General features: G+C 41.4%; 1 protein-coding gene and 1 long non-coding RNA gene across 2 annotated transcripts in view; one reads left to right on the forward strand and one right to left on the reverse strand.

Annotated features, from left to right (window-relative positions):
• The window catches only part of DNAJB6 (DnaJ heat shock protein family (Hsp40) member B6), a 64,501-nt gene extending 38,320 nt beyond the window's left edge, over positions 1–26,181 (forward strand). The window contains exons 9-10 of the mRNA XM_072153965.1: positions 20,622–20,822; positions 25,559–26,181. Of these exons, the coding sequence (XP_072010066.1) occupies positions 20,622–20,822; positions 25,559–25,641 (284 nt within the window). The 3' untranslated portion in view covers positions 25,642–26,181. The remainder of the gene's footprint in view (positions 1–20,621; positions 20,823–25,558) is intronic.
• Positions 5,361–23,005, reverse strand: LOC140133598 (uncharacterized). The gene is made up of 3 exons (XR_011855930.1): positions 22,655–23,005; positions 16,192–16,325; positions 5,361–6,382 (listed from the first exon to the last, which is right to left on the reverse strand). It is a non-coding gene; the product is annotated as an uncharacterized lncRNA (long non-coding RNA).
• Position 26,182: the final 1 nt, after the last annotated feature.

Consider the following 26,182-nt stretch of genomic DNA (forward strand, 5'->3'; position numbering starts at 1 on the left):
AGCGTGAGGTGGTAGGGGGGGGGGGCTGGGGTTGGTGTACATCTACAATTGATAAATTCCCCCTAAAATGTATGAAAGCCGTGTTCTAATAATTGTGCAACATTCAATATTATTCAATGCCCTGTGTTGCCGATGATTTAGTGGTCTTCTCTGGTCTGGTTCCACACAAGCGGCAGCCTTTGGTATGAGCTTGTCACTTGCTTTGATTTGCTGGGATACGATAGGAGCCGGTTGAGTAGCCTCAGTGTAGTGCAGGCAGGACGTCCACTGCTCACGGTGGGATATTCCAGAAGCTCCAACGTTGTCGAGAGAATTTGAAAACAATGAAACAATCAATGCAGATCCCAGCATCGCCATATTGAGGTAAGTCGTTCTTCTGTTGATTTCTCACTGCCGGCTGATCCTTAGGGAATAATTGTTACCATACGGTGTGGGAAATAGTGACCTTAATATTAATTGTAAAGACATTTTCAATATTTTTCTATAAGACATTCCTCTCTATATCGCCAGAATGTCACCCGACCCTTTTGGTTACTCTTGTAGTTAACATTAATAATTTAAGCTCTGATCACAGCTTCTGCTTATAGCAAGAACTACATTCTCTCAGGATGTGTTCACACACAGCGTTGGTGTTGCGATTTTGAAATGCATTGCAAATACTGCGAGGGAAGCGTAGCCCAATTGCAGGTGCCTTTCCATTGAAATGCTTGCATTCGGGAACGAGCTCCATTTATTTTGCATATAAACAGTGCAAAACACATGGAGTTTGTTCAGTAGAAACAAAACTGAGATCAGACTCCCTCTAACCGCAATGCAAATGCTGCGTGTGAACACAATGTAGTCCAACATTGACTGACCGACTTTGATTTCTAATGGCATTACTTGATGGGAAATTCTTTTTTTCTATCTATAAACAAAACTTATAGGGGTTGTTCACTTACAGCAAATAATTGATGTTGTTTGTGTAATGAAAAGCTCTACAATTTTCCAGTATAGTGTCCTCTCCGTTTTCTAGATCTCTGCTTGCTCTTGGTCACATGGTCATGTGATGTCACACAGGTATTAAGCTACCTGCACATGATGAGGAAATGAGGATGTGTGCTGACCATATTTTCTACAGCTACCACACATCCTCATTCGACTCTATGGGCTTATGCACATGGTTGTGAATTTTACAGCCCCTGCATGTGAGGACGCAGCATGAGACACAAAAGGCCAATTCCTGGCTGTGTTTGCGCCCCAGGCTGTCACTTTCAATGGTCATCAGCACATGAGCGGAGCTCGTACACAGATGAGACTCGGGATGCAAACAGTGTGACATATTACATGACCAGGGAATGAGCCATGCACCTGTGTGACATAACATGACCGGAGGTATAACACACCGTGCACCGATGTGACATCACATGAACAGGAGTAAAACGTGCCAGGGATATAACGAGCCGTGCACCTGTGTGACGTCATTTGACCAGGGATAGAACAAGCCATACATCTGTGTGACATTACATGACCATGGATATAGCAAGCCGTGCACCTGTGTGACATCACATGACTAGGGATATAACAAGCTGTGTACCTGTGTGATATCACGTGGCCAAGTGTATGTCGAGCCACGTACCTGTGTGACATCACATGACCAGGGATGTGTCAAGCTGTGTGACATCACATGACCAGGGGTATAACGCTCCATGCACCTGTGTGACATCACTTGAACCAGGGATAGAATGAGCCACGCACCTGTGTGACATTACATGACCATGGATATAGCGAGCCGTGCACCTGTGTGACATCACATGACTAGGGGTATAACCAGACGTGCACCTGTGTGACATCACATGACCAGGGACCGATTTCTATCCACTGGCAGTAAACATAGACTCTTTCTATTGAAGCAGCAAGCAGAGATCTAGGAAACTGAGGAATTGATACAAAAAGTATATTGGAAAATTGTCTAACTTTTCCTTACACAAACAATATCAATTATTTGCTGAAAGTGGACAACCCCTTTAAGCTGTGTTGGAGCTTTTGGCATAAAGTACTCCTATTCAGGCCAAGAAATATGGACTATATGTTTCCCCATATTTCCTGGACTGAACACTGCCTCGTGATCATACACATGAAGAATATCTGTTGCCTTTATATGGTAATACTCAACATCTGTAAGACTCCTAAATGTCAGTGATTGCAGCACATACCGAGGCTTGTAATGTGCAAAGCTCCGGAACACATGGACGCTGCATGCTGCCAATTACAAGCAAAATGATAACAATTCGGGAGGGGTAGTAGTGAGGGGACAACCTTGTTACAGAACCCTTTATGGGATCAAAATAGATAAATATTGGCCGACCTAATAGCTATAGCCCCCCTCTTCCCCTCACTGGATTGGCAGAATATGATTTGTATCTTGTCACATTGACATTGTAGATTCTGTTGGAGGGGTTGTTACTAAAACTAAAGATAACCTGCAGGGATTCTTCTGGAAATGCATTTGAGTTAATGATAGGAAAACTTGGCTGCCCCCCAGGTCCTGCCTGTTTTCTGTCCATACTACCAGTCAAATGTACAGTAAATGGAAACACAGTAGGACGGGACGCTTTGCATTTTCTGCAGCTCTTACTCATACAGAAATGTCATTGCTTTCGACTGAGATTTCTACTGTTTTGGTAAAACCCATACAAAGCTGAGTCTGGCTTTGACTATGGCATTAAGAGTGAGTTGCGGGGCTATGGTCTTCTAGGTCTTATTTGTTTGGGGACTCTCATCTGTTAGATATTTAGGGGATATTGTGTGGCTATGCCATGAGTGTCTTTCATGGGAAATCTCCTTTAGGTGGCTCAGGCACATTTAATAGCTAAAGAAATTCTACCATCAAAATCCATCCTGATAAATCAGGGCCTCCTTACTTCTAAAATCAACTTTGACAATTATGCTAATGATCCTGAAAGGCTACTAGGGCAGTTCTCGGAGTCCCTGTTTGCTGCAGATTCACAGGCTTTTGAACTGGCTCCCCCCCCCCCTCCCTCTGCCTTATGTAATCTCACTGCAGCACAGGAAGTTCCAGCACATAGTGGAATGGGGGAAGTATTCCTGCACAGTGTAACATCCTGTGAATCTGCAGCACGAAGGGGCACTGGAAACCTCAGTAGCATAATTATAAAAGTTGATTTTAGAAGGAAGGAGGTTATAGATGAGAAATATAAGAAGATTACCACAGTCACGGTGCTTGGATCTATGAGTTAAGTGTTCCTGGTTTATCATAACTTTAGTTTGGTCGTCAGCTCTTTCTCTCCCACCCTTTAGCTTTTGTCTTGAAGCTGCATTATTCTAAGCAATGGGGCAAACTACATCTGTATAGGAGCAGATTACAGGTAGTAGAGACCAGGCCTTGCTTATTGTCTGTACCGCACACCTCTAGCATCGCAGCCCCTTTAAGTGAGAACCTTCACTAATACTTTCCACATACAACAATTCACCTTTTTTAAGCAAAGTTCGCGGTAAAACTTTTTTACTTTGTTTTTAAGCTCTACTAATCTGTGATATTGCAGTAGGAAATAACTATGCCGTTATGTTAAAATGTCCCTGTCTAAACTCTTACAAGAGAAGACAATAAATTAGCTGCTCTAGTCGGTTGCCGCTCATTTTTTTTTTTTTTGTGACTCAGAAAATAAAAAGGTGCAAATGATTCTTTTATTTTTTTTTCCCCCCCTGTGTAAACTTTCAGTGCCTTTTTAATGAAGACTTTTAATTTAGTGTTTCAGCATGTGGGCTGCTCAGAAATTAATTGGAACTTTTGAAAGGTCTCGCTGACTTTTTGTGCTAAATGTAGGCGTTTGAGAGAACAAATAATGTGCTGCTAGCTTAAAAATATCATAAACTCTTAGAGCGGCACTTCACATGCCGAAGTCTTTGGCGGTTTAGTTTTTAAAGTGTTATAACGGTGAATATGGTTATATGATTATATATTATTTTTCCTCAAATTCAGGTTATGTAACCAAACTGCTTAGCTGACCAATTTGAAATAAATCAGTGGCATCAGGTAATTTAATATCAGTACGTATTTGGGCTTTTAGACACTTCACTCGTTAACAGTCACTGACGGATATATCCGTCAGCCAGCTGTTAAGGGTGTATGAAGTAGGCTCACAGGCTGAGCCCTTTTCATACAGACATGGGGTTTGCTGCATATTTCAGCAAATACCCATTGCTAACTACTAGCACTGATTGCGGCTATTGACCCCTTGATTGCTGCCAGCTGGCAGCATTTCAGACATTGCAGTATATGGCAGGTACAATCAGATCATCTGGGGTCTAAAAAATAGTTTAAAAAAAAATAAAATAAAGCCTGCTCATCTTGCACAATTGAGGTCTGTACAACGGAGTATGAAAAAGTTATTAGCATCAGAAGATGGCAAAATGAATATAATTTTTTTTGTACACATTGTTTTAATTTTTGTAAATGCATTAAAACAGAATAAAACCTGTTTAAATTTGTTATCGCCATGATTGTACCGAACCAAAGAATAAAGCAGACATATATCACTTGGAGCGCACAGTGAAAGTCATAAAAACCTGAGTAAACAAGAAAATGATGCAAATTCACCACATTTTGGAATTTTTTTTCCAGCTTCTCGGCTGGAATAGTACACGGCATGGGATAATAAATGACGTCACTGAGTAAGTTAAATTTGAGCAAAAAATTAATGGTAAAAAAAAAAGTTGACTGAGGGTTAAAAGAAGCAATAAAAAATAAGCATATTTTAAAGGCCCTATGGTTATTACAAGGTTTATCGTAGCGTTATATATTCTTCAATAAGGTTGTCCCTTTGCAAATCACCCTTATTTTAAGACCTCAGCCCCGGCTTATCCCAGCTTTGCTTAAACTGTACTTGGTTTTCCAGATTTACTAGAGTTAGAGTTTTGGGGCCACTTCAGCTGATCAGCCCTTTTCTACCTGTGGCTGCCTGCTCACCTCCTCTTCAATCATTTGATAGGGAATGTTGCAATGGGCTCTAATACATCCAAGATAATTCAAAGCCCTTGTTTCCATAATTATATAGTTTATATGTTTGAAAAAAGACACATATCAAGTTCAATCAAGGCAGGGAAGGGATTGGATGAGGAAGGGATTTATGGGAAACAATTCTATATAACATAACCATCAATGTTATTTAGGTGTAAAAAGGCATCTAGACCCTTCTTGAAGCTCTCCGATGTCCCTGCTGTGACCAGCGCCTGAGGCAGGCTATTCCACAGATTGACAGTTCTCATAGTAAAAAACCCTGTGTTGATTTTTTTCCTTGTTTTCTCCAGACTGAGACAGTGCCCCCTTGTCTTTTAATTTAACCTGGAACAACTTTCCGCTATTTTTTTTTTTTTTTTTTATATAGACCATTCATATATTTATATAAATTTATCATGTCCCCACTTGGTCATCTCTTCTCCAGACTATTGCCCCGCAATATCGAACTTGAAAAAGCAGTAGCCATAATCAGGCAATCTCATACCTACATCCACATTAGGCTCTGCTAAACATCACTCTTTTGTCTCCGGGTCTGTGCTGGGTGATGTGAGTGTTTTTTTTTTTTGTTTGTTTGTTGGGTGGGTGTGGAAACTTATGCTTAACATCTGAGGCTAAGAATTGACCTGCTCGTCAGGTCTATATATATAATATATCTCACTGCCCAATAGGGACAGTAAGCACCAGAGAATGGATGGATGTTGCAGGAGCTGAGGATGCCCTCAAAGAGCTAAGTTCAAATGCTGTCCTTTTAGGGACTTAGAGAACCTCTTTTTTTTTTTTTTACTGTATTAGAATTTTTTTTTGTTTGTTACTGTACATACCTGTTTATAGCACTCATGAGGCAGGTGCAGACCACATGCTGCCGATCACACACTACTAGACTAGTTATCGGAATTATTCAGTCCATATAGTTCCCTGAGACTTTGATGTGCCTAACAGGTCTCTTAGCCTATGTCAGAAAAAAAAATAAAATCAAAGCTGATCATCTTAGTGTTTTCTTTTCGTCTGTTTTTTCAGTCATTCCTTTCTGAATTTGCATTAGTTTGTGGTTTTTTTTTCACATCAGTGAATTGTGTGCAGGTCATTATCAGAGACCCATTGATTTTGATGGACAAGCCTGGTGTAAACATCGGACCCAAGTAGTGTATGCCCCGATTTTAACCCAAATCTTGGAGTTTGCATAATTTTAGATGAAATAGGGTGACGACATGTAAGTGACCTTTCAGCGGTTCCTTGTAGAACATCTGGAATGTTCTAAACTTCATGTTGCGACAGTCTTTCCTCCGCATTCCACGCATTGTTTTTTCATGAGAACAGCTGCTTTTGGCTCAAGCAGATTTTTATCAAATATAGAGAAGTGTTCTGCAAAAGTAAAACGGAAAATTTACCATTACATCAACATAAGTAAATGTGTATTACCAAGCAAAGAATGTGTCTGCAAACATGTACTGTAAGTACTAATTATAACAATTACAAGGGATAATTTGCTGTTGTAACTTATTAACAAGATATTGACACTGCTATGTCCAACTTCCTAAAGAGAGTCTATCACCTCCCCCGAGTATGTTATAGAGAAATAAGCATTAGTTTAAAAAATGTCTTAATTAGTTTTGCCAATGATGTCATTCCCAAGTTATTCCCATTTTAATCTGTATGCTAATGAGGCATTTGCAACGCCTGACTGGACCTTCTCACCTCTCCATTATTATAAGGAAGAAATTTGTCTTGTTAGAAGTACAGGGTGACACTTGTAGGAGAGGGAAGGGATTTAAAGGGCATCTATCACAGGATGAATGATTGTAAACCAAGCACACTAACATACTGCTGTGTGTGTCTTCTGCCAGAATCTGCTCTTTTTTTAGCTTCTTAGGTCCTTAGGTTTTTTAAGGCTTTTAAAATTATGCAGATGAGCCTGGGGGCTCCAGGCTCCATTAGCACCTTTGGAGTTAATTTGCATAACTTGTAAAGCCTTTTTTTCTTAAAAACAAAGGCATAAGAAGCTAAATGTAGGGTAGATCTTGCCAGAGGGGGCACACACCAGTATGTCAGTGTGCTTGGTTTACAAACCTTCATCCTGTGATAGATGTCAAGCTGGAATAGCAGTGGTCTGGGTGCTGAGAACTCTGTCAGGGTGCACCAACTGCCTCATTAGCATATGGATTAAACTGGAAATATTTTGACATAATGGACAAAAATATTAACCATTTGATGTGAATCGGTGCATTTCCCTACAACCTGCTGCTAGCAGATTAGAACAATTGGTGGAGGTGGTAAACTCCCTTTTGGTTGTGTTTGAAGACCACTAGGCTGTTGTGTCCCATTTTGGTAAATTAAAAAAAAAAAAAGGCCAGATGACATTATCCTGGTGCCAGTAAGGTTGAAAAGCAATGGCTTTACTGTTTGTAGTTTTGTGGTGTTTTTACCTTTTATTATATCCATTATTATATCCATTATTATATCCATTCTTTGAATTGGTGTAAACCGATGTAGATGAAAGTAATTCCACTTGGTCTGGAAGAAATGAGGAAGGTACTGGCCATGTTTTGGTTTCCTATGTTGTGTTCCCCGTGACTTACCATGTCTCCACCTCCTTGGGGGGTTGTGAGTCGTTTACTTAAAAAGGAGTTTTTTGTTATATGGGGCACCAGAGGGTGAATAAAATAACAATGGCCTGCGCTCTGCTACAGTGCGGCACCTCTCGTCATCATTAGTCTTTGTATATAGAGGCTCAACAGTAACGTGGCTTTAAAAGAGTGCACCCGCTTCAGTCCCAGCTACAGCTCATGGTGGGTGCCCGTTGTCGACCAGAGTTCCTTAGAGTGTGCACCCTGCCACACCATTCACATAGACTCCAGTTCTTGAAAAGAGTAGAGAGCAGGCACTTGGCATCTCTCCTCATGATAGCAGGAAATCCCTTCAATACCAGACATGCAACCTTCCAAACCAAAGTAATTTAAAGTACCGTATATACTCAAGTATAAGCCGAGGCCCCTAATTTTACCACAAAAACCTGGTAAAACCTATATTTTTTTTATCGAGTATAAGCCGAGTTTGGGTTTTCAGCACGTTTTTTTGTGCTGAAAAAATAGGCTTATACTCAAGTATATATGGTAAATTTAAAGTAATTTGTACTATTGCCTTTTTCCCCCCTCCTAAATGGACAATATTTAGCACAGGCAAAAATATTCTTCATGCGTCTTTATGTATGTGTGTGATATTATCATGGCTTAGTGTATTGTCACAGTAGGTTTATGTCTCCCAATAAATCATTGCTCCATTGTAACTACAACATACACTTCCTTATACATGTATATTTTGTTTAATGGTTTCCTAGGCAGTGGGTTACGTTTTTTTTCCCATACAAAGCTCCAGGCAAAGGGCCTGTTTTATATTAACCATATATAATGCTGACATTTACTGAGCAGCCATTCTTTGTATAGCGAGAAGGATGAAATAACTTTTGGGAGGTTTGGAGAGTGCACTTACAGTACACGTTTCTGTGGTAAACGCCGTGAATTTGGGAAGATTTATTATTCTATGTAATACTACAAGATAAGTGAGGAAAAGGGACGTTGCTGGTAGAACAAAGCCCTTCAGTGGTGCAGTGTTGGGAGTCCTCTTTCCCAGCAAAAATATGTGTATGTATATAACACCTGCACGGGTATATGTATCGGATAGGATATATGACAATATTTAGTGACCAGAATATAGAATAAAATGACATTCCTATCTTGGATTAAAAAAAAAAAAAAAGGGATATGTCGTAAATGTCTAATGTGAATTCCACCTCCAAAACCTACAGCTTCCCCCACAATTCTCTAAAATTCCCCTTTTTTCCTTCCTTTGATGTTTTTGCAGCAGCAGTAGTTCTCGACTGTTCACAGTTCTTAGAGAGTGGAGCTATATAAATCAGATATTTTCGGTGCCGTATACGGCTTCATGTACATGAACGTGTTTTTTAAAAAAAAATTTTGGGAGGTGTTGCAAAAGTTAGCACACCTCCCTATATCTTTTCTATGGGCTCACACACTTAGCTGTGGTTTCTATGGATGTGAGCCAACTGCAAGGGCCTTAGATGCAGCAGGTCCTATTCTTTCTGGGTTTGTGACTCTCAAATTTTTTTTTTCTATTTTCACCGGCATGTGAGCGGAGCTAATCCCCTCCGATGAGACACAGGTCGCAGTCAATGTTTGCAGTCTGTAAAAAGCACATGTTATTTAACTATACCTATAACTTTGATAAATCCTAATGTATGAAAGCCTGCAGGACATAGGACATATGATCTGGGCTGTTGATTCATCTACCGCTTTCAGGGCTTGCATTAGACTCGAGGCATATCAGCAGGTGAGGAACAGCAAAACCCATCCTATTTTAATAGTTTTTTTTTCCTGTGGCGACTTGTGAGACATGCTACCAAATTTGAAAGGGGTTGTGCATCCACTTTAAATGTTGTCTACCACCAGGATAAAGGACTGTAAACCATGAAATTTATATACTGGGGCGGCAGGATTCGCTCTTGTTTTAGCTTCTTATGACCTTGTTTTTAAGAAAGAAGGCTTTAACAATTAGCATATTAGATGTTGATGGAGCCCAGAGCCCCTCTGACACATTTGCATAATTTTAAAGCCCCCTTTTGTTAAAGGACATCTACCACCAGGATGAAGGATTGTAAATCAAGCACAATGAGATACTGGTGTATGTCCCCTCTGGCAGGATCAGCTCTTCATTTAGCTTCTTATGTCCTGTTTTTTTTTTAATCAAAAAAAGCTATTGAATTTATGTAAATGAGCCTGAGGGGCTCTGGGCTCCATTGTTGTACAATCCTATATCCAAGTGGTAGATTTCCTTTAATACAATGGCATAAGTAAAGGGGGCACACGGCAGCATTTAGGTGTGCTTGGTTTACAATCCTTCATCCTAGGGGTAGTTTCCCTTTAATTGCTACATAAAATTTTCCCCTATCCACACAATAGAACATAACTTGCCAGTTCAATCCACTTCATGTATTTTCTTTTATCAATGCTCAATAAAGAAAATGTAATCATTCTCATCTCCATCTATCATTCTTGTGCTACTATTGCATTCCTAAACTTGCTTATATGCGGTGGTCCGACCACCGGCATTCCCACCGACCGATCCACAAGTGATATCCTACCCTGAGGATGGGTTAAAGTAATGTGGCTGGACAACCCCTTTAAATGAATGTCAGATTTAAGTATTCTCTGTAGAAAACCTTCATAATTGGCCACACATTTTCACAATACTGACAATAACCACTGTGTGACATTGTTGTGGATATTTTTGTAATACTTACTCTTCAAGTCCGAGGGGAAGGCTTGGGGTTTTTTTTTTTAGGCTGTAGAAGAAGGTTACCAGGAAAGAAACAAGATGATTGAAGTTTCTTATTTACTTACTTACTGCAAATGATTTCATAGAAACTGTTTTAACCAAATATTGACACTCGTAAAAACCACATTGAGGAGACTTTCATCATGTACATGCCATCACTTTTATAGCCTTACAGTGGGATTTACAACCGGCATGAGAGGTTTATGATCTTGGTAGTAGTAAGCTTCAGTAACATATTTATACTTATTTTTATATTATATTTATGTATATATTTAGACCTATTTAGTAACATGTGTCTCTACTTGGAGGTAACCACACAGGATGTTTTACAGGAAGTATTTTGTAGCATTTGTACCTGCCTTAGTGCTGCTCCAGTATTTGCTATATAGAAATGTTTCTTCTAGTATGGCTTTTATATCTGCAGGCTGTCAACAGGTTTTGTAAATTTTTACCAGATTTCACTCTTCACTATGAAGTTAAAGTGGGGACAGGAGACAAGAAAAAAGGGCGCTGGATGTGTAGGTTAACTCAGGATAGCTGGATATCAATAATTTGTATAGGTGTACACTCACCTTGTTGAGTTGCGCAAAATGGCACAACACATATAATAAAATAAAATTGGAGCGGTCTGCAGCCTCTTGGGGTTCCGGTGGGTTTACCCGTCCGGTGTGGGAACAGTGAGTTTCTCCGATATGGGTTTCTATTGGATATCCCCAATTCGATCAAAGAAAGGCAACTGACGAAGAACCCGTTACCGGTTCGAAACGCGTTTTGCTTTTTATGTTTTTATTATATTTTGATTTTATATATAATAAAAAATACTAACGGAACGGACCGCGCCAAACTTTCTTTGATCGAATTGGGGATATCCAATAGAAACCCATATCGGAGAAACTCACTGTTCACTATGAAGTTGAAATACATCCAATCTAATAAAATTAAATGGATTAAATGATTGCCGCCTGGTGTCCATAGGGGCAGCTCTTGACCTGTACCTAGACATTCATGCAGTTCAGTAGTTCAGTGCCCACTAATTTGGGACTGATTTGACTTGGACCCGATTACAGGCAGTAGCCAGTAACCTTTACCCCATAGCTTGGCAGCAAAGAGTTCCCTAGCTCAAAAAAAGTCCAATGTGTTTAGAATAAAGATGTTACATCTTCAGTTTGGAGAGGTCCCAACTCTGATAGAGGGAGATCGGTGCATCTTTCCCAGTATAGGTTATGAGTACATTAGTGGGAGAAAACACCTCATAAAGAATCATAATTTTGCTGCGGAGAAATAGACAGTGATTAGAAATAATATATATACCTAGGGATTTATTTTTAATTATTCCATTGCTTGGTGGCATGTCCATGGCACCCAGAGCACATGACTACCACCCTTTCCATCAGATAAGCAGGTGGTTTGTCTTATGAGAATAACGGGGCGACACTGGAAGAAGAGTGAAGTGATTTAGGTGGGAACAGCACAGTACATGGCCTGGGTGCACCAAACTGCCTCATTAGCATACAGATTAAACTGGGAAATATCTTACAAATGACAGAAATGATAAAGGTAGGATGGAAATCACAAGGCATTTTTTCTACACCATGTTGTGAGCGGGTTATAAAGCGAGGTGGTAGTCTCCCTTTAATGGACCACTATTGATCGCCTACCCCAAAATAAAGTCTAACTCTAACGCTTTCAGTGGTGAAGGGGTGTATGTGGTGTTCACTTTATTGTCAATGTAGAATCACATACCTTCTCTCTTGGTTTGGGCTGTTCTAGACTTGGTCACATAGGATGTAGGTTTATGTCTGTGGATCATTTCCATCTGTCCCCGTTCACATTGGGTAGCCTGTTTTCTTTATTACAAATGTCACATAGTCACGTCTAGGCGTCAGGTGAATGCCAATTTCTTGTTTCCGTCGCACTCCTCTGGGCCCCGTGCCAGCGATACTCCAGCTTCCATAGCTAATGATTGTCATTTGCTCCTCACTTCTATACGTGTGCCCGTGCTCAGGACTACGGTGACTTTAGTTTAAACTCTGGATGTCGTCTAGAATATTCAGCCGAAAGCCTTGGGATGTCCTCGGACACCTGCCTTGTTCTGGTGTTAGCGGATGAGGGTAACATAGCAAGTACATGCTGTATGAATACTGATCCGGCGGAGCGTGCTCCTAATTAGGGGAACATTGTGTTCTCCATCATGAATCCACAACTAGCCGGCTATTGAAATGGTGCTTCAAGTAGAAATGTAGAGGATCCGGAGCACAGATTGCTGCATGTCAGCTCTGCAGTCCTCATACTCTAATCCTTAATGTGCTTTCAGCGTCTGTATTATGTTTACTGAGTACAAGTGTAGTGTTATTTACTGATCCCTATCCATGGCACATTGTCCACGGAGCCTCCCCACCTGAGCCGACGCCGGTGTAGGCTAAAAATTACAGTGTAAAACTTTCCGACAAAGTTCTGCTGTAATGTGTTTCCGTATGTTTTTATGTTTATTTTGTTCTATCATCTCTATTATTATTTTAATCCTAAAAGCAAAGCACTAGATGTAACTATCCCAGTCCTCCTCATGCAAAAATAGCAAAACATGGTCATTGGCTCGTACCGCACCCAGACATTCTTATAATGGGTGGGAGTCCAAGGGGTCGTATCCTTATAAATTAAAAAAAAAAAGAAGTTGGCTAATCCTTGTTCTATATACCGGTAATACACTTTTAATATACCTTTGTGAGTGTGCAGTATTTTGTGTTGTTGGACAGACAAAGAGAAGTACATGACATCAACTTGTAGAAAACCTTCCATTTTACCCCCTGTAAAAAAAAACTGTATTTAAATCTTATTTATGGCTTTTATTTAGAGACATTTTATTATTGGTTTCCAATATCTTCATCTTCTGGTCTTGCAAAATTCCAAATCCTAATCTAGTTTTATCAGATTTATGAGATTGTTGTGTTCTGGACCGGGTCTGTTATGATATTACAAGTTTTGCTATTTGTTATTTTTTTTTACATTTCGTGTCTCGTTATAGTCTGATTTTTTTTTTCCTGCTTGTGGATGGATATCCCTACAAGGACGTGTTTAGGCCTGACATAGACGGAGATATGTAGTCACTTTGACAATAGATCATAGATTTTGATTTGAGTTCAAAAGTTCTCTCCTTGTGCTCATTTGTTACAGACATCTGCTTGTTTTTGTGTGCTGATGGCTCTGTACTAAATAGGAAGTGTATATCTGCTGCTATGGCTATTCCATCAGCCACCCCATATACACATGCACACTTGGCATGCTTGTTTCGTGGACTATGGTGTCCCAAGGCTACACTGACAGCAGCTCATCTCTATATAGAAGAGTTAGGCATGTTAATCCTCCAGTGACATCTGCCATCAGATTAGAGTCTGGACACGTATTAGACGGTAATCCAGTAATCTATGGGGTTAGTTGATATTTACCTAATGTGCATGGCTGTGTTTAAAGGAAATCTACCGTTTGATTAGTCCTGTCTGGACAGTTCAGGAAGCTCTGTGTAATATGTTTATGTACGGCAGCCAGTCTGCACCCAGCTTTCCCAAGGTTTTTTGAGCAAAACCACTGGGATTATGGATATGTTTCTGCATCAGTGTCGATACAGCATTCTCAAGGTATGTTTGGTTCACTATGCATAAAAACAAATGGTAGCTTTCCTTTAACCCCTTAACGCTCTGCGCCGTAGCTCTACGGCGCAGAGGTATAAGGGATGTATGAAGAGGGCTCACGGGCTGAGTCCTCTTCATACAAAGGTGGGGGTTTTTGCATAATGCATAAAACCCCCACCGCTAATAACCGCGGTCGGTGCTTTATTTCGATCACCACGCCCCCGAACGTCATCGGGGGGCGGCGATCGGTTGCCATGGTAGCCTCGTGTCTTCTTTTGACACGAGGCTATCTGGCAGCTGCAGATTCGTTACAATGAGCCAGTGGCTCATTGTAATGAATGTGCTGCAAAAATGCCATATATTGCAATACAGAAGTATTGCAGTATATGGTAGCAACGATCTGACCATCTAGGGTTAATGTACCCTAGATGGTCTAAAAGATAGTGAAAAAAAATTAAAAAAAAATAAAAAAAATTAATAAAATATTAAAAGTTCAAATCACCCCCCTTTCCCTAGAACGGATATAAAACATAATAAACAGTAAAAATCACAAACATATTAGGTATCGCCGCGTCCCAAAATGCCCGATCTATCAAAATATAAAAACGGTTACAGGCGGCGGTGACCTCCGAGGCGGGAAATGGCGCCCAAATGTCCGAAATGCGACTTTTACACCTTTTTACATAACATAAAAAATGAAATTAAAAATGATCAAAATGTCGCACAGACCTCAGAATGGTAGCAATGAAAACGTCGCCTCATTTCGCAAAAAATGACCCCTCACACATCTCCGTGCGCCAAAGTATGAAAAAGTTATTAGCGTCAGAAGATGGCAAAAAATTTTTTTTTGTACACATTCGTTTAATTTTTGAAAATGTATTAAAACACAATAAAACCTATATATATTTGGTATCACCGCGATCGCACCGAACCAAAGAATAAAGTAGGCGTGTTATTTGGAGCGAAGAGTGAAAGTCGTAAAAACCGAGCCCACAAGAACGTCCACGTGCGTTTTTTTTTTCAATTTTTCCACATTTGGAATTTTTTTTCAGCTTCGCAGTACACGGCATGTTAAAATAAATAACATTACGGGAAAGTAAAATTTGTTACGCACAAAATAAGCCCTCACACAGGTCTGTACACGGACAAATGAAAAAGTTATGGATTTTTGAAGTTGGAGAGCGAGAAATGAGCCGAAAAACCCTCCGTCCTTAAGGGGTTAAGTCCCTTTCAGACATTGCAGGTATGTGCCAGAGTTTAGATTAAATCCCTTATGACAATGTACAATATAATAAGTGAATATGCATCCAAAATCCTCAATCCCACACAGTGGGATTCTCCATGTTGCAAAGTATTTGACCATATCTACCCTTATCCCCATCAGCTGCATATGATGCCATACGCCAGAGTTATTAATTCTTATGGGGTTCTCAGCTCTAATATGGATGTCCCCCCAGAAGGTTATGTTTTCTAGAAGTTTCAAAATGTTTTCTCTCTGTGTGGTTATACCTGAAATCCTGATCTAACGAAAGTTTAAACAATCTTCCCATATAATTTCTGTATCAATTCCTTGCGGTTTTCTAGATCTCTGCTGGCTGCGATTTAACAGTTAGCTTCATTGTTAACTTCTGGCGAATAGAAACCGCTCCCTGGTCATGTGATGTCACACAGGTGCACGGCTAATTATATTAATCAGAGTGCACCTGTGTGACATCACATGACCAGGATTGTAATGAGCTGTGCACCTGTGTGACATCACATGACCATTATTATAATGAACTGTGCACCTGTGTGACATCAGACGACCAGGGATATAATGAGCCGTGCACCTGTGTGACACCACATGACCAGGATGATAATGAGCCGTGCACCTGTGTGACTTCACATGACCAGGGATATAACGAGACGTGCACCTGTGTGACATCACATGACCAGGGATATATAACGAGCTGTACACCTCTGTCTTTCCATGAGGATTTCCAATACATTTTCCGTATCTTTTCAGATTGGATTGGGTATTTCCAATCTGTGTGAACATACCCTTATGACAACGCACTGGTCACTAAATGTCCCTGAGGTCCTATTCCTAAGCCGCACTGCGCTATAAGAGCTTTATGTTTACCTGAAGATTCTATGGGATTACAGATGATTCAGTCTGAAGACTGGGTGATCGCTGCGCACAAAATATTAACTTACCCAACGTGTGCAAATACAGGGGTTAAACACCAGTGTGGGAGTCTCTCCTCCTCGTCCCCTCGACGGGTGCTCGCTGTAATTGTGGAGTCTTCCTTCATGTTTCTATGGCAACTAAGAATCCGAATCCTGAAGGCCTGTGTAAGGATCAAGAAATTGTGAAGATGTTTGTGCTCATTTACTAAACATATGAGTGTAATTGGACGTCCGGGGATGATTAGTGGGATTTGGGCTCCGTAGCCTGGAGGGCTCTCATGGTGTACAACGATGATGTGATGAAATCTGCAATGCATCACGAGGAGTCCTGGAGCTACTCACCTTTTAGGTGCTGAGGTATCCTATGGGTTAGAGGTCGTGGTACGAGTCACATCCTGCATTCCCTTCCTGTTTAAGGACAGTTCAGACTTCTGAATACTTGCACCCCAGTGGATTAGGCTGGATATAGATATATATTATAATATATCTGGCACTCATAGGTCCTATACAGACACATGGAGTTTGCCGTCATATGGCACCGTGCCATACCAGATGTTATCTCTGAGAAGAATTACATACAGGAAATCGGGGGCAGGCAGATATTCAATGTATAGTCTATGTAGTCTATGCTGCCATATTACAGCTCCATCCTAAATTGGCACAGGGCTGTAATACCGTCATATTCATGATCCTTAAAGCCGCCAGCTTTCTCCTTACCATACTGGCACCCCCTCAGGTAGGTTATGATCAATCCTTTCTTCTAGCCCCTCTCTCATGTTAAATTTTGCCCATTCACCTAGAAAACTAAATTAACTCCAAAGTCCTATGCAAAGCTGTAAAGAGAATCAAGGTAGACTGAGATGAGTCAAGTTTAGAGGCTGCAGGGGGGTTGTCCCTTCAGACGTCACTCGTCAATCTTTGGTTCTATAGCACCTATGTTCTGGTGTCACATTTAAGATTAAAATCTTCATTGTTCAAATCATTTGGGGGTTCTGCGATTTACAGAACTGGAGATACAGACAGTAAAAGAGAAAGCAGAACTTTTATCAGATAACAGCTGTAGAAGCCCTGAAATCGCACTGCCTTGTGAACCGCGTGCCTTGGGATTATTATCCCCTCTATTCCAGCTCCACGGGGGAAGAGTGGAAGAGTGGGCCGACCCGGGGCAGGAACGCACCACACTACCTGCCATGGATTTTGTGCAAAACTACCCATGCTAGCAGATGCGTAGTTTTCACTGCCGGGGCAGTCACCTGCTGGATAGATAAAGAGGCCTAAGCCTCTCGATGTATCCAGAGCAGTGGGGCTTCCAAAGTCCCATGCATTCGAGTATGATAAATTTTCCCTATTGGTCATAATGTGAGCTGCAGGTAAAAAGAAAAACATTTCTGCCTTTTTTTTTTTTTTAATTGTCTGTATATCTGGCTCTGTAGCTCACAGAATGACAAGCCTGATGCAGTCTGAGAGATGAGATTCTTCGCTTTAAATACCTAAAATCCAAGACCTGAGCATCTGAAGTGATTCTCCCCTAAAAAGTGACTAATCTCAGGCAAAAAGTGACTCTTGGCTCATTTGCATATGACTTTGGAGGTGATTTAACAAAAAAGAGGGATTGTCGGAAAGGACATTGTGCACAGTATAAAATTTTACTTATTTTATAAGGATTTATTGGGTTCATCCAAATAAGTTTAGTATTTAGGGCCTGCCAGCTGCCCCAGCCCATCTACTACTGATTGACTGCGTACTCTGTATGTGGGCATAAAGAACAGGCTGTCAATCAGTGGTGCACAGCATAAGCCTGCAGCTCTTAAAGAGGTTTTTCCACAAAACAAATTAGGCCCTATCCCTATGGAGCTGATGGAGATTGCCGTCAGCTGCATAGAGGTGAATCTTGGGGAGCGATGAGGAGTCCGATGGAGGTACCTGGGACCCCTTGTTCTCATGATCTGTTGGGGTCTCATCACTGAGACCCCAACGATCAGCAAGTTACTAGTTTAATGGAAAAACCCCTTTAAATACAAATCACCCATTGTTGAACTGTAATTCTGTGAATCCTGTGACCCAGCAGATGGAATCCAGGTCTCCCTCATTAGCCTTTGCGGCCCAGTGTTGGTTCCCTTGCACAAAAAGATCACTATGCAAAATTGTGACCTCGTTCCCTGTGATGTTAGTGGTGATGTGTCCTGGTGAATACATGGACGTGGGATGTGCAGTGATGGCTGTTATCCAGTATGGTGAGAGCTTGTTGCACAATGTTTGCAGCTTGTGTGCAGCTTCCTTGTCCCCTGGGGCTCTGCTTCTTTATCTTTTGCATCGTCATGAAATTGATTACATTTTCAAGGAAATACTTTGTTTTTCAGCAAAAGGGAAACTTGTTGCATCTTGTTTTGCCGTTAAATAATTGACAAGATTCCTATAGAGTTGTATAACTTATCAGCTACAAGTGCAAAGAGCGGCGCACCGTTATCACCTATAATGCAGGTCTGTAGACGTATAGGGGCTTATTTATGAAGGGTCAGCGGATGCGTTTTCGTTGCTTTTTTCTGGCGGTTTTGGGATTTGCACCGCTGTGACAGGTATTTAACGGTATTGTGTCGCACGCGATCGGTTTTTGGCGCAGCTGCGTCGGCTTTCAGTGGACAGAAATCGAGGGGCGGGCTGTCGGACGATCCAACTGATTCGGACTGAGGGCGGGATTTAACTTTCATTCAATTGTGTCGCAAGACAATGCACTTACATGCACCGGGAAGAAGAAGGTGAACTCTGTGGGACCTGAGCGGGAAAGCGTCACATGCAGGATATCGGACGCACAATGTCAGTGAATAGCGGCACAGTGCATTATCGTCGGACAATGCACTTTTGGTGAACTCCAGTGGATGGGTAAGTAAATGTGCTCCGCAGGGTGAGAGCAGACCACCTACCTATGTCATCTGGAGCCACCTCATGGCTATACACAGCTTCCATAAATTTGTAACACTTGGGATTTTTCCTCAGCAGGGGCTCATCTACAGCACTGACGGACACATCTGACAGATATGCAGTACCAGTCCATATTTGTCAGTCCAATGGGGGGTCTTTTCAGTGGTTGTCACTTATAAGACTGCCCTATGGACTCTTTTGGCAAGGATGGGCAAAGTGCATGAATTTCAAGCTCTTCTGAATGTTTTTTTCATAAAACGTTATTGATTTGGCTACACCTAGGACACAATGTACAATCTGCTCTGCTCCTCCTGCTCTATAACATGCTGCCTATAGATAGGACCCTGTTTACAATCTGCTCCGCTCCTGCTCTATAACATGCTGTATGCAGATTGTACATAGTGTCCTATCTTCATGCAGCATGTTATAGAGCAGGAGCGGAGCAGATTGTACATGTTATAGAGCAATAGGCAGCATGTTATAGAGCAATAGGAGCTGAGCAGATTGTACATAGTGTCCTATCTGCTCAGCTCCTCCTGCTCTATAACATGCTGCCTACAGATAGGACAATAAGTACAATCTTCTCAGCTCCTCCTGCTCTATAATATGCTGTCCACAGATAGGACAATAAGTACAATCTTCTAAGCTCCTCTTGCTCTATAACATGCTACCTGCAGATAGAACACTGTTTTTTTTGTTTCTGTTCTCTAACTTGCTGCCTCGAAATCTTTGGTAACCTTGGTAGATATCACAAAATGATAAGATTAAAATAGGATCTTTATGCAACTATCGACTCATAAATGCTATCTTAGAGTATATTCCTTTGTGGTATCGATGTAGTAAATCTGTAGGACACAAGATTTTCTGTTCTTTCCTTATTGACTGTAACATGTCACCAGCTATCACACCACCAAACTAGCAGCTGCACAATTATTCTATACTCATTTATGTTAAAATTCACTCGTCTTCTTGTAACATAATTATGCTGGGAAGGGTCAGTTTTTGCTTGAGATGAATCACTTTTAGATACTGGAAGATGAGCTTCATTTAGATGCCACCAGTGCTGCTTTACAGTTTCTAGTTTTGACCCTGTAAAGAGTATTAGAGAGTGAAACACGTATACAATCCAGGACTGAGGAATAGATGGTGATATAGGACCATGTTCAGACCGGAAAATAAGGACCCATTAGGTCCAGAAGAAGACAGAAGTCAATATTGAGAACATTACTTGAGAATGTTGACCCATTTTATAAATGTTTGGTTTAGGACTCATAAGCCAAGTGTTGGTGTATTCAGTTTTTGACGTTTTTAGGGCTCACCCCTTCACCCGGTAATGATGGCTCTATTGGTATCCTGCAGATGAGATGGGGCGAGTAGCATTGATTCAGCCAATGACACTTGGTCGCAGTGGACCACCCATGGGACATTGTGTAGGTCACTTGGCTTCCAATGAAGGTCCCTAAGAGACTGATGTCCAGACATGATATGATGCAGCTTATAGATGTCCTCTTTCTAAACTCTTGTCCCATTTCTTATAGGTGTAGCGGATGAACTGGCCCTCGCAGAAGAATGTAGACGCCGGGGACAGAACGCTTTGCCATCAAGCAGTAGGACGACTTCCAGACCTCACAGACCTCCTGCCCTTTCCAGGCACGGTCACACCTACATAAGCGATGAGGAGGAAGACGAAAGGCTGCGAGCCTCCAACCTCTTAGGAGAGCCTCTTGTTTATACCTCAGGTGTGCAAAGAGAAAATGGGGAGGGGGCGACAGGTGACAATGTGCATAGCAGGCAGTCATGTAAATGCACAACGCTGCCTGAGAAGAAGGGCAAACACTGCTGCGTCGTATTGTAATGAAACCTGTCCTACAGGTCTATAAACACTGCTATCACACATATGGATGTTACTACATATTCTTTAGGCATTGCCCCTAGTTGGATTATGGAACGTATAAAATACATTTGTAGGGATTGGAATATAGTAATACCTAGTAAAGGCAGAAATGTAAAGAATGAGATGCTGACTGCCTGCTGCCACCACTAGAGGGAGCTTTCCCTGTACTGTATATTTGTATGTAATAAGCTCCCTCTAGTGGTGGCTACAGGCACTCAATATGAGATTAGTTACATTCCTGCCTCCACAAAGGTTTGATTATTGGAGAACGACCCATTATATTTAGCGTGAATGTGCACTTTAAAACATATGTTGATTTGGATCTATGTATCGGGGAAAAGAGAAATGTGACTGCTATTATTATATGTTAAGAAAAAATAGTTTACCCTGATAAGATTAGAAGCTAAATGGTATGTTTTTAGGTCAATTCATATATTCATTATTTATAAAGAGCATAACACTAAGACATGCCCATCACTTTATAATTAATGGGGGGGGGGGGTGGCAAATCCTGGGATCCTGACAGATTGCATGACAATGCTTTAGTTTTTATTCTGCTTATTGCTACAACTTTAAGAGGAAAATTCGATAGTAAAGGGAACCTGACACCCACTGTTCCCCATTAAAGTACCAGCCACTTGGGCAGGGTATAAGATGTTCTTTTTAGAATTCCCTCTTCCATGGGAAAATGAGCAGAAAACTGTCATTTTTTTCCAGAGGTGAGTTAAGTTGAGAGCCAGGAGGGGAAGAATCAGACCTAGCAGCTAGACCGATGGTTCTGGTGTTTTATCTTTCAAACCACAGACTTGGGGTTCTGTGATCTATAGAACCGGAGATATAGGCAGATACATTCATAACTGCAGATCCCATTCCCACCCTTTTCTTTAATTCCTGTAACTCTGGTTCTGTAGTGCCCAGAACCACAGATGGCAGATGAAATTCATGTGGGTCTTGGGGCCTTCCTACCCTGTGCCTGTAATTTTTTTAAATTTTTTAAATTTTTTTTTTTTTAAACCTGCAAAAACTTTGCAGGTTTTTACGTGAAACTACACTGAGGTAGGCCCCATAGTACGGGGCTCCCAGGACCACAATCCTGATGTGGTTTAAAAGATGATTTTCTTTTCTTTAACATTATACCAGAATCATGGTGCTATAGAAACCAATATATATGCTTCTAAATTAAAGGAGAATTCCCATCTAGGCATTCACATTTAATTTATCTGATATATATATCTGCATTTATGGGAAATTATCTTTATACAGGGGCAGTTTTTTTTTAATAACATCCAACTGAAGAAATGTAGGTATATGGCAGATGTATTAAATTAAATGTGAATGCTGAGATGGGAATACCCCTTTAAGGACCCCCCCCCCCGCCCCAGCCTCTGAGCCTGACTCATCTCTAGTGTTTCTGATGATTTTCACAACATAGGTGGAGACTTATTTTTATAAGTTAAAGGGAATTCTAGAAAAGATATATCAAACCTTCCCTGAGGGGGTTAATAGCTGGGTAAAAGTAGGTGGCAGGTTCCCTGTAACTATGCTGCATATATATTCACACTGTACTCCTATCAAAATGCAAAACTATGGCAAAACTGTATTATTATACGTAATATTGTATGAAATCTGCCATCCCTATACCGGCCCCATCTCTGGTGATAATGAAATGTCTCTTACCGTAGCCCCTGCAGTTTTGGATGGCACCGTGTCTCTGGCGTCGCTGTGGCAGAGTGGATTTTGCATGTTCTTCTCCCAATCAGCTTTAACTTATTCTGTCTTGATCCTAAATTCATCCTAAGTCCCTTCTTAGAGGCGCACAGTCCAGCATAATCCTCTCTTTGGCTTGGGATGGTTTGTGCTACGTTGGCCGTAACCGTTCTTATAGACAATTGCAGTATAGAGGAGCGGTGGCGTGTTCAGTCGGCAGGTGACGCCTCGGGCTGCCATGTATAATGAAGTGTTAAACTTTCTCCGGCTGCAGAGGACAGGTGATAACATGATGGAGGTATAAGTGCTGGAACATGTGCGCCACCTATAGGTGACATGAAGAAACGCACTATGTCTAGTGCTTGGATATAATAATAATAATTCTTTATATAGCGCCTACAGATGATGGAGCGCTGCACAGAGCTTGCTAAATCAGTCCCTGTCCCCAATGGGGCTCATAATCTAATCATGATATAACACACAGAAATACTAACTGCAAGTTTGGAAAGGAGGAGGGGGCTCACTTTTTTTATTGTGCATTTCCTTAGTAATCCTCCCTGCATGTCATATTGTAATCCACTCAATTCTAAAAAACACTGTGGAAGTGGAAGGCTACCATAGCGTATAGCAGAGAACAACACAAATAAAAAGGCATTATTGTTAATGTAAAAGGGGTTTGTCTTTGGCCCCTTACATGTCAGTCTATTGATTTGCTCGGATCACAGTAGGAGATACTGATAAGCGTATGCAGTGATTGATAGGAGGGGGGTTACCGAAGCATGGCCGCACCTATATGTACATTATTCACTCTGTTACCGCCCTTCTTTCAGATCTATGACTCATCAATGTAAAGTAAATGTATATTTAAACATTAGTGGTGCGTGGAGCCGATGGGAGAGGACTGTCAGAAGGAATTTATGTATGTTAAAGGGGTTGTCCAGCGTGTAAATGAATAAAAATGGCTGCCTGGTGGAAATGGGTCTTACACTAAAACCAAAGGAGCTTTGGAGAAAACGGCAATTTTGTCACCAACATCACTTAAAATGAATCACGTTTTCCAACAACAAAAATATTACGTTTTTTTATAGAAACACTTACCTGACTCACCCCTTACCTGACTATATGAGAGACCTTCACTTCCCAGCAGTGCAACCTCCTGTATCCTCTCATCAGACACAATCATGATGAGATTGTCTCTACTTCTTCTGTGCTGTCTTTTCTGTTACCCATGATGTATCAGGAGGGCATCACATGGGTATTTACAGGCCATCTCTTCCTGCTGTTGGGCAGTATAATAATCCCTTCCAATATATTCTCCTACAAAATCTGAGATTGCCAGTGGTGAGTGTACACCCAGGTGACTGTGCTGTTATCTCTATGACTATAATGCCCCATCCACATGACCATATGGGGCCGGTGATTGTGTAAAGCCGTATCACAGCCCCCGTAGAGGTCTATTGCCATGGTGCAGTGAGCACAAAATGTTTCACCACACCATGACAGAGCTGCTCGGCTTCCTATGGATAGGGGAGGAGTGTGAGGGAGCACCTCTCCTCCCTCCTTCAACCTTTAAATGGCCTCCTTTCATTTCCTGCCACTGATCCACGGAGGCCACTTATTGGATGAAACGGGTCTTGTGACCCTCTGGAACTTATAGCTGGGCACATATTCATCAAAAAAATAAACCTTTAAGACCCTTTAAAGTAGGCCCTTCTGGACATTTCTCCACTTCTCTCTGTAGAGGTTTGCAATTGGAGCCATTAAACCACTTTACTGGTCGTCAATGATATTGTTAGGGGGGGAGGGGTTCTAGAAACAACACATAATGGAACGGAGCCCAAAGTGAAATGAAGTCATGAATGTGAACCGTGCTGTAGTTAAAGAGATCTATAGTTCCCCGTTTCATGCGTTGCGGTGGTCCCAAGCGTTGGACTCCCAGCAGCCTGAGAATTAGGGTCTAATCTTATAGATGGGTCATCAGAAACCTGGAATACTGCAGCCTTTCTATGTAAGGTTACCGTATACATTTCAGGCTGTAGATGCCAAATGTGAAATAAGAGTGAAAAAAGTTCAGCCAAAAGCACATGATCTCGGTAAGAGATGCATCATAAGGTGTCTCTAGCTTTAAAGTACAGTTAATATTTTACCTTTTTGGCTCTTCCCTCCCCCTTAATAATGGGATTTGATAAACCATCCTACATAAAAGGATCTTTCTAATGGATGTGCGGAGCCTCACTGTCTTATACTGTAGATCAGTGCTGGCAAACCTTTTAGAGACCGAGTGCCCAAACTACAACCAAACCCCACTTATTTAAATGCAAAGTGCCAACGTGGCAATTTAAGCAAGAACATGTTGCAACCTGTTTTGTCACTGCTTTTAATTGTATCGGCATCCTGAGGACACCAATACAGTGGAAATATCATTACCAATATCATTGCAAATTATCCCTGAACAGGAAGAATTGTGGGGCCCAGAGCAGGAGCTCCAATAATAACACAGCCTTGTCTGCACCTCCTTGCCCTTCTTGTAGTCCCAGACAGCTAAGGAAGGATGTGTAGCTTTAATAGCCCTGATCACAGCACATCCTGGGTGGCGAGGGACGGCAGGAGGAGGTTTTGAGTCCAGTATGGAAAATCTGTGCTGGGGTGATGGCTTGGGTGCCCACAGTGAGTGCTTCGAGTGCCACCTCTGGCACCCGTGCCATAGGTTTGCCACCACTGCTGTAGAAGATTGGTGCAATGGAAGCAAGTAAATGGTAATTTATTGGTAAATGTTGTCAACTTTAAGGACTGTAGGGACAAGAATTTTGCTTTCTTTTTATACCTGTACATGAAACCTCACAACAAAGTTGTTCATCGACCGTTTTTTCTCAGGACACAAAGAAGGAAGCAAGAGGAAGAGACAGAAGCACCGAGAGGAGCAGAAGAAAATCAAGTCTTCCAAACCGTACCACTAACGTGGCACCGCAGATCTACATACCGTACACCGAAGAGCACCACCGTTCCATCGCAACGTTACCACCGATCCTGTTTTTTGTATATATATTTTTATTTGATGCTTTGTCACCTTGTTAGACTGAAGTTAAAGTACATTGAGTAGAGACGGCTCCTGCCGCCGGGGGGGGGGGGCCCATCCTTCTGCACGTTGTGAATTAGTTTCCCTCTGCTGCGGCGTCTTATCTACTCAGCAAATGTGAAAGCCCCGGCGCCCAGCATAGGGAAACGTATCCACGTGGTGTAGGATAGATTGCAGTGCCCTTGAGTTTGGTCATTGATCCTGTTATTTCCCAGAATTGTTAGGGGTTTAAATTATATTGTGGTTGCACTAGATATTTTTTGTTTCCTTCTCTTTTTTTTTTTCAGTGTATAAAGCAGCCGGTACATAACATGCTTAGTAGTGAGGGATTTCAGTAGGACTGGTTTGCCAATGCTTGTTATACAATATAAACTATGTACCCTGCCTTGGAAATAAATGTGCCACACTGGCTCATGTGGAAT

This window comes from Engystomops pustulosus, chromosome 5 (assembly GCF_040894005.1).
Source record: "Engystomops pustulosus chromosome 5, aEngPut4.maternal, whole genome shotgun sequence".
Lineage (NCBI taxonomy): Eukaryota > Metazoa > Chordata > Amphibia > Anura > Leptodactylidae > Engystomops > Engystomops pustulosus.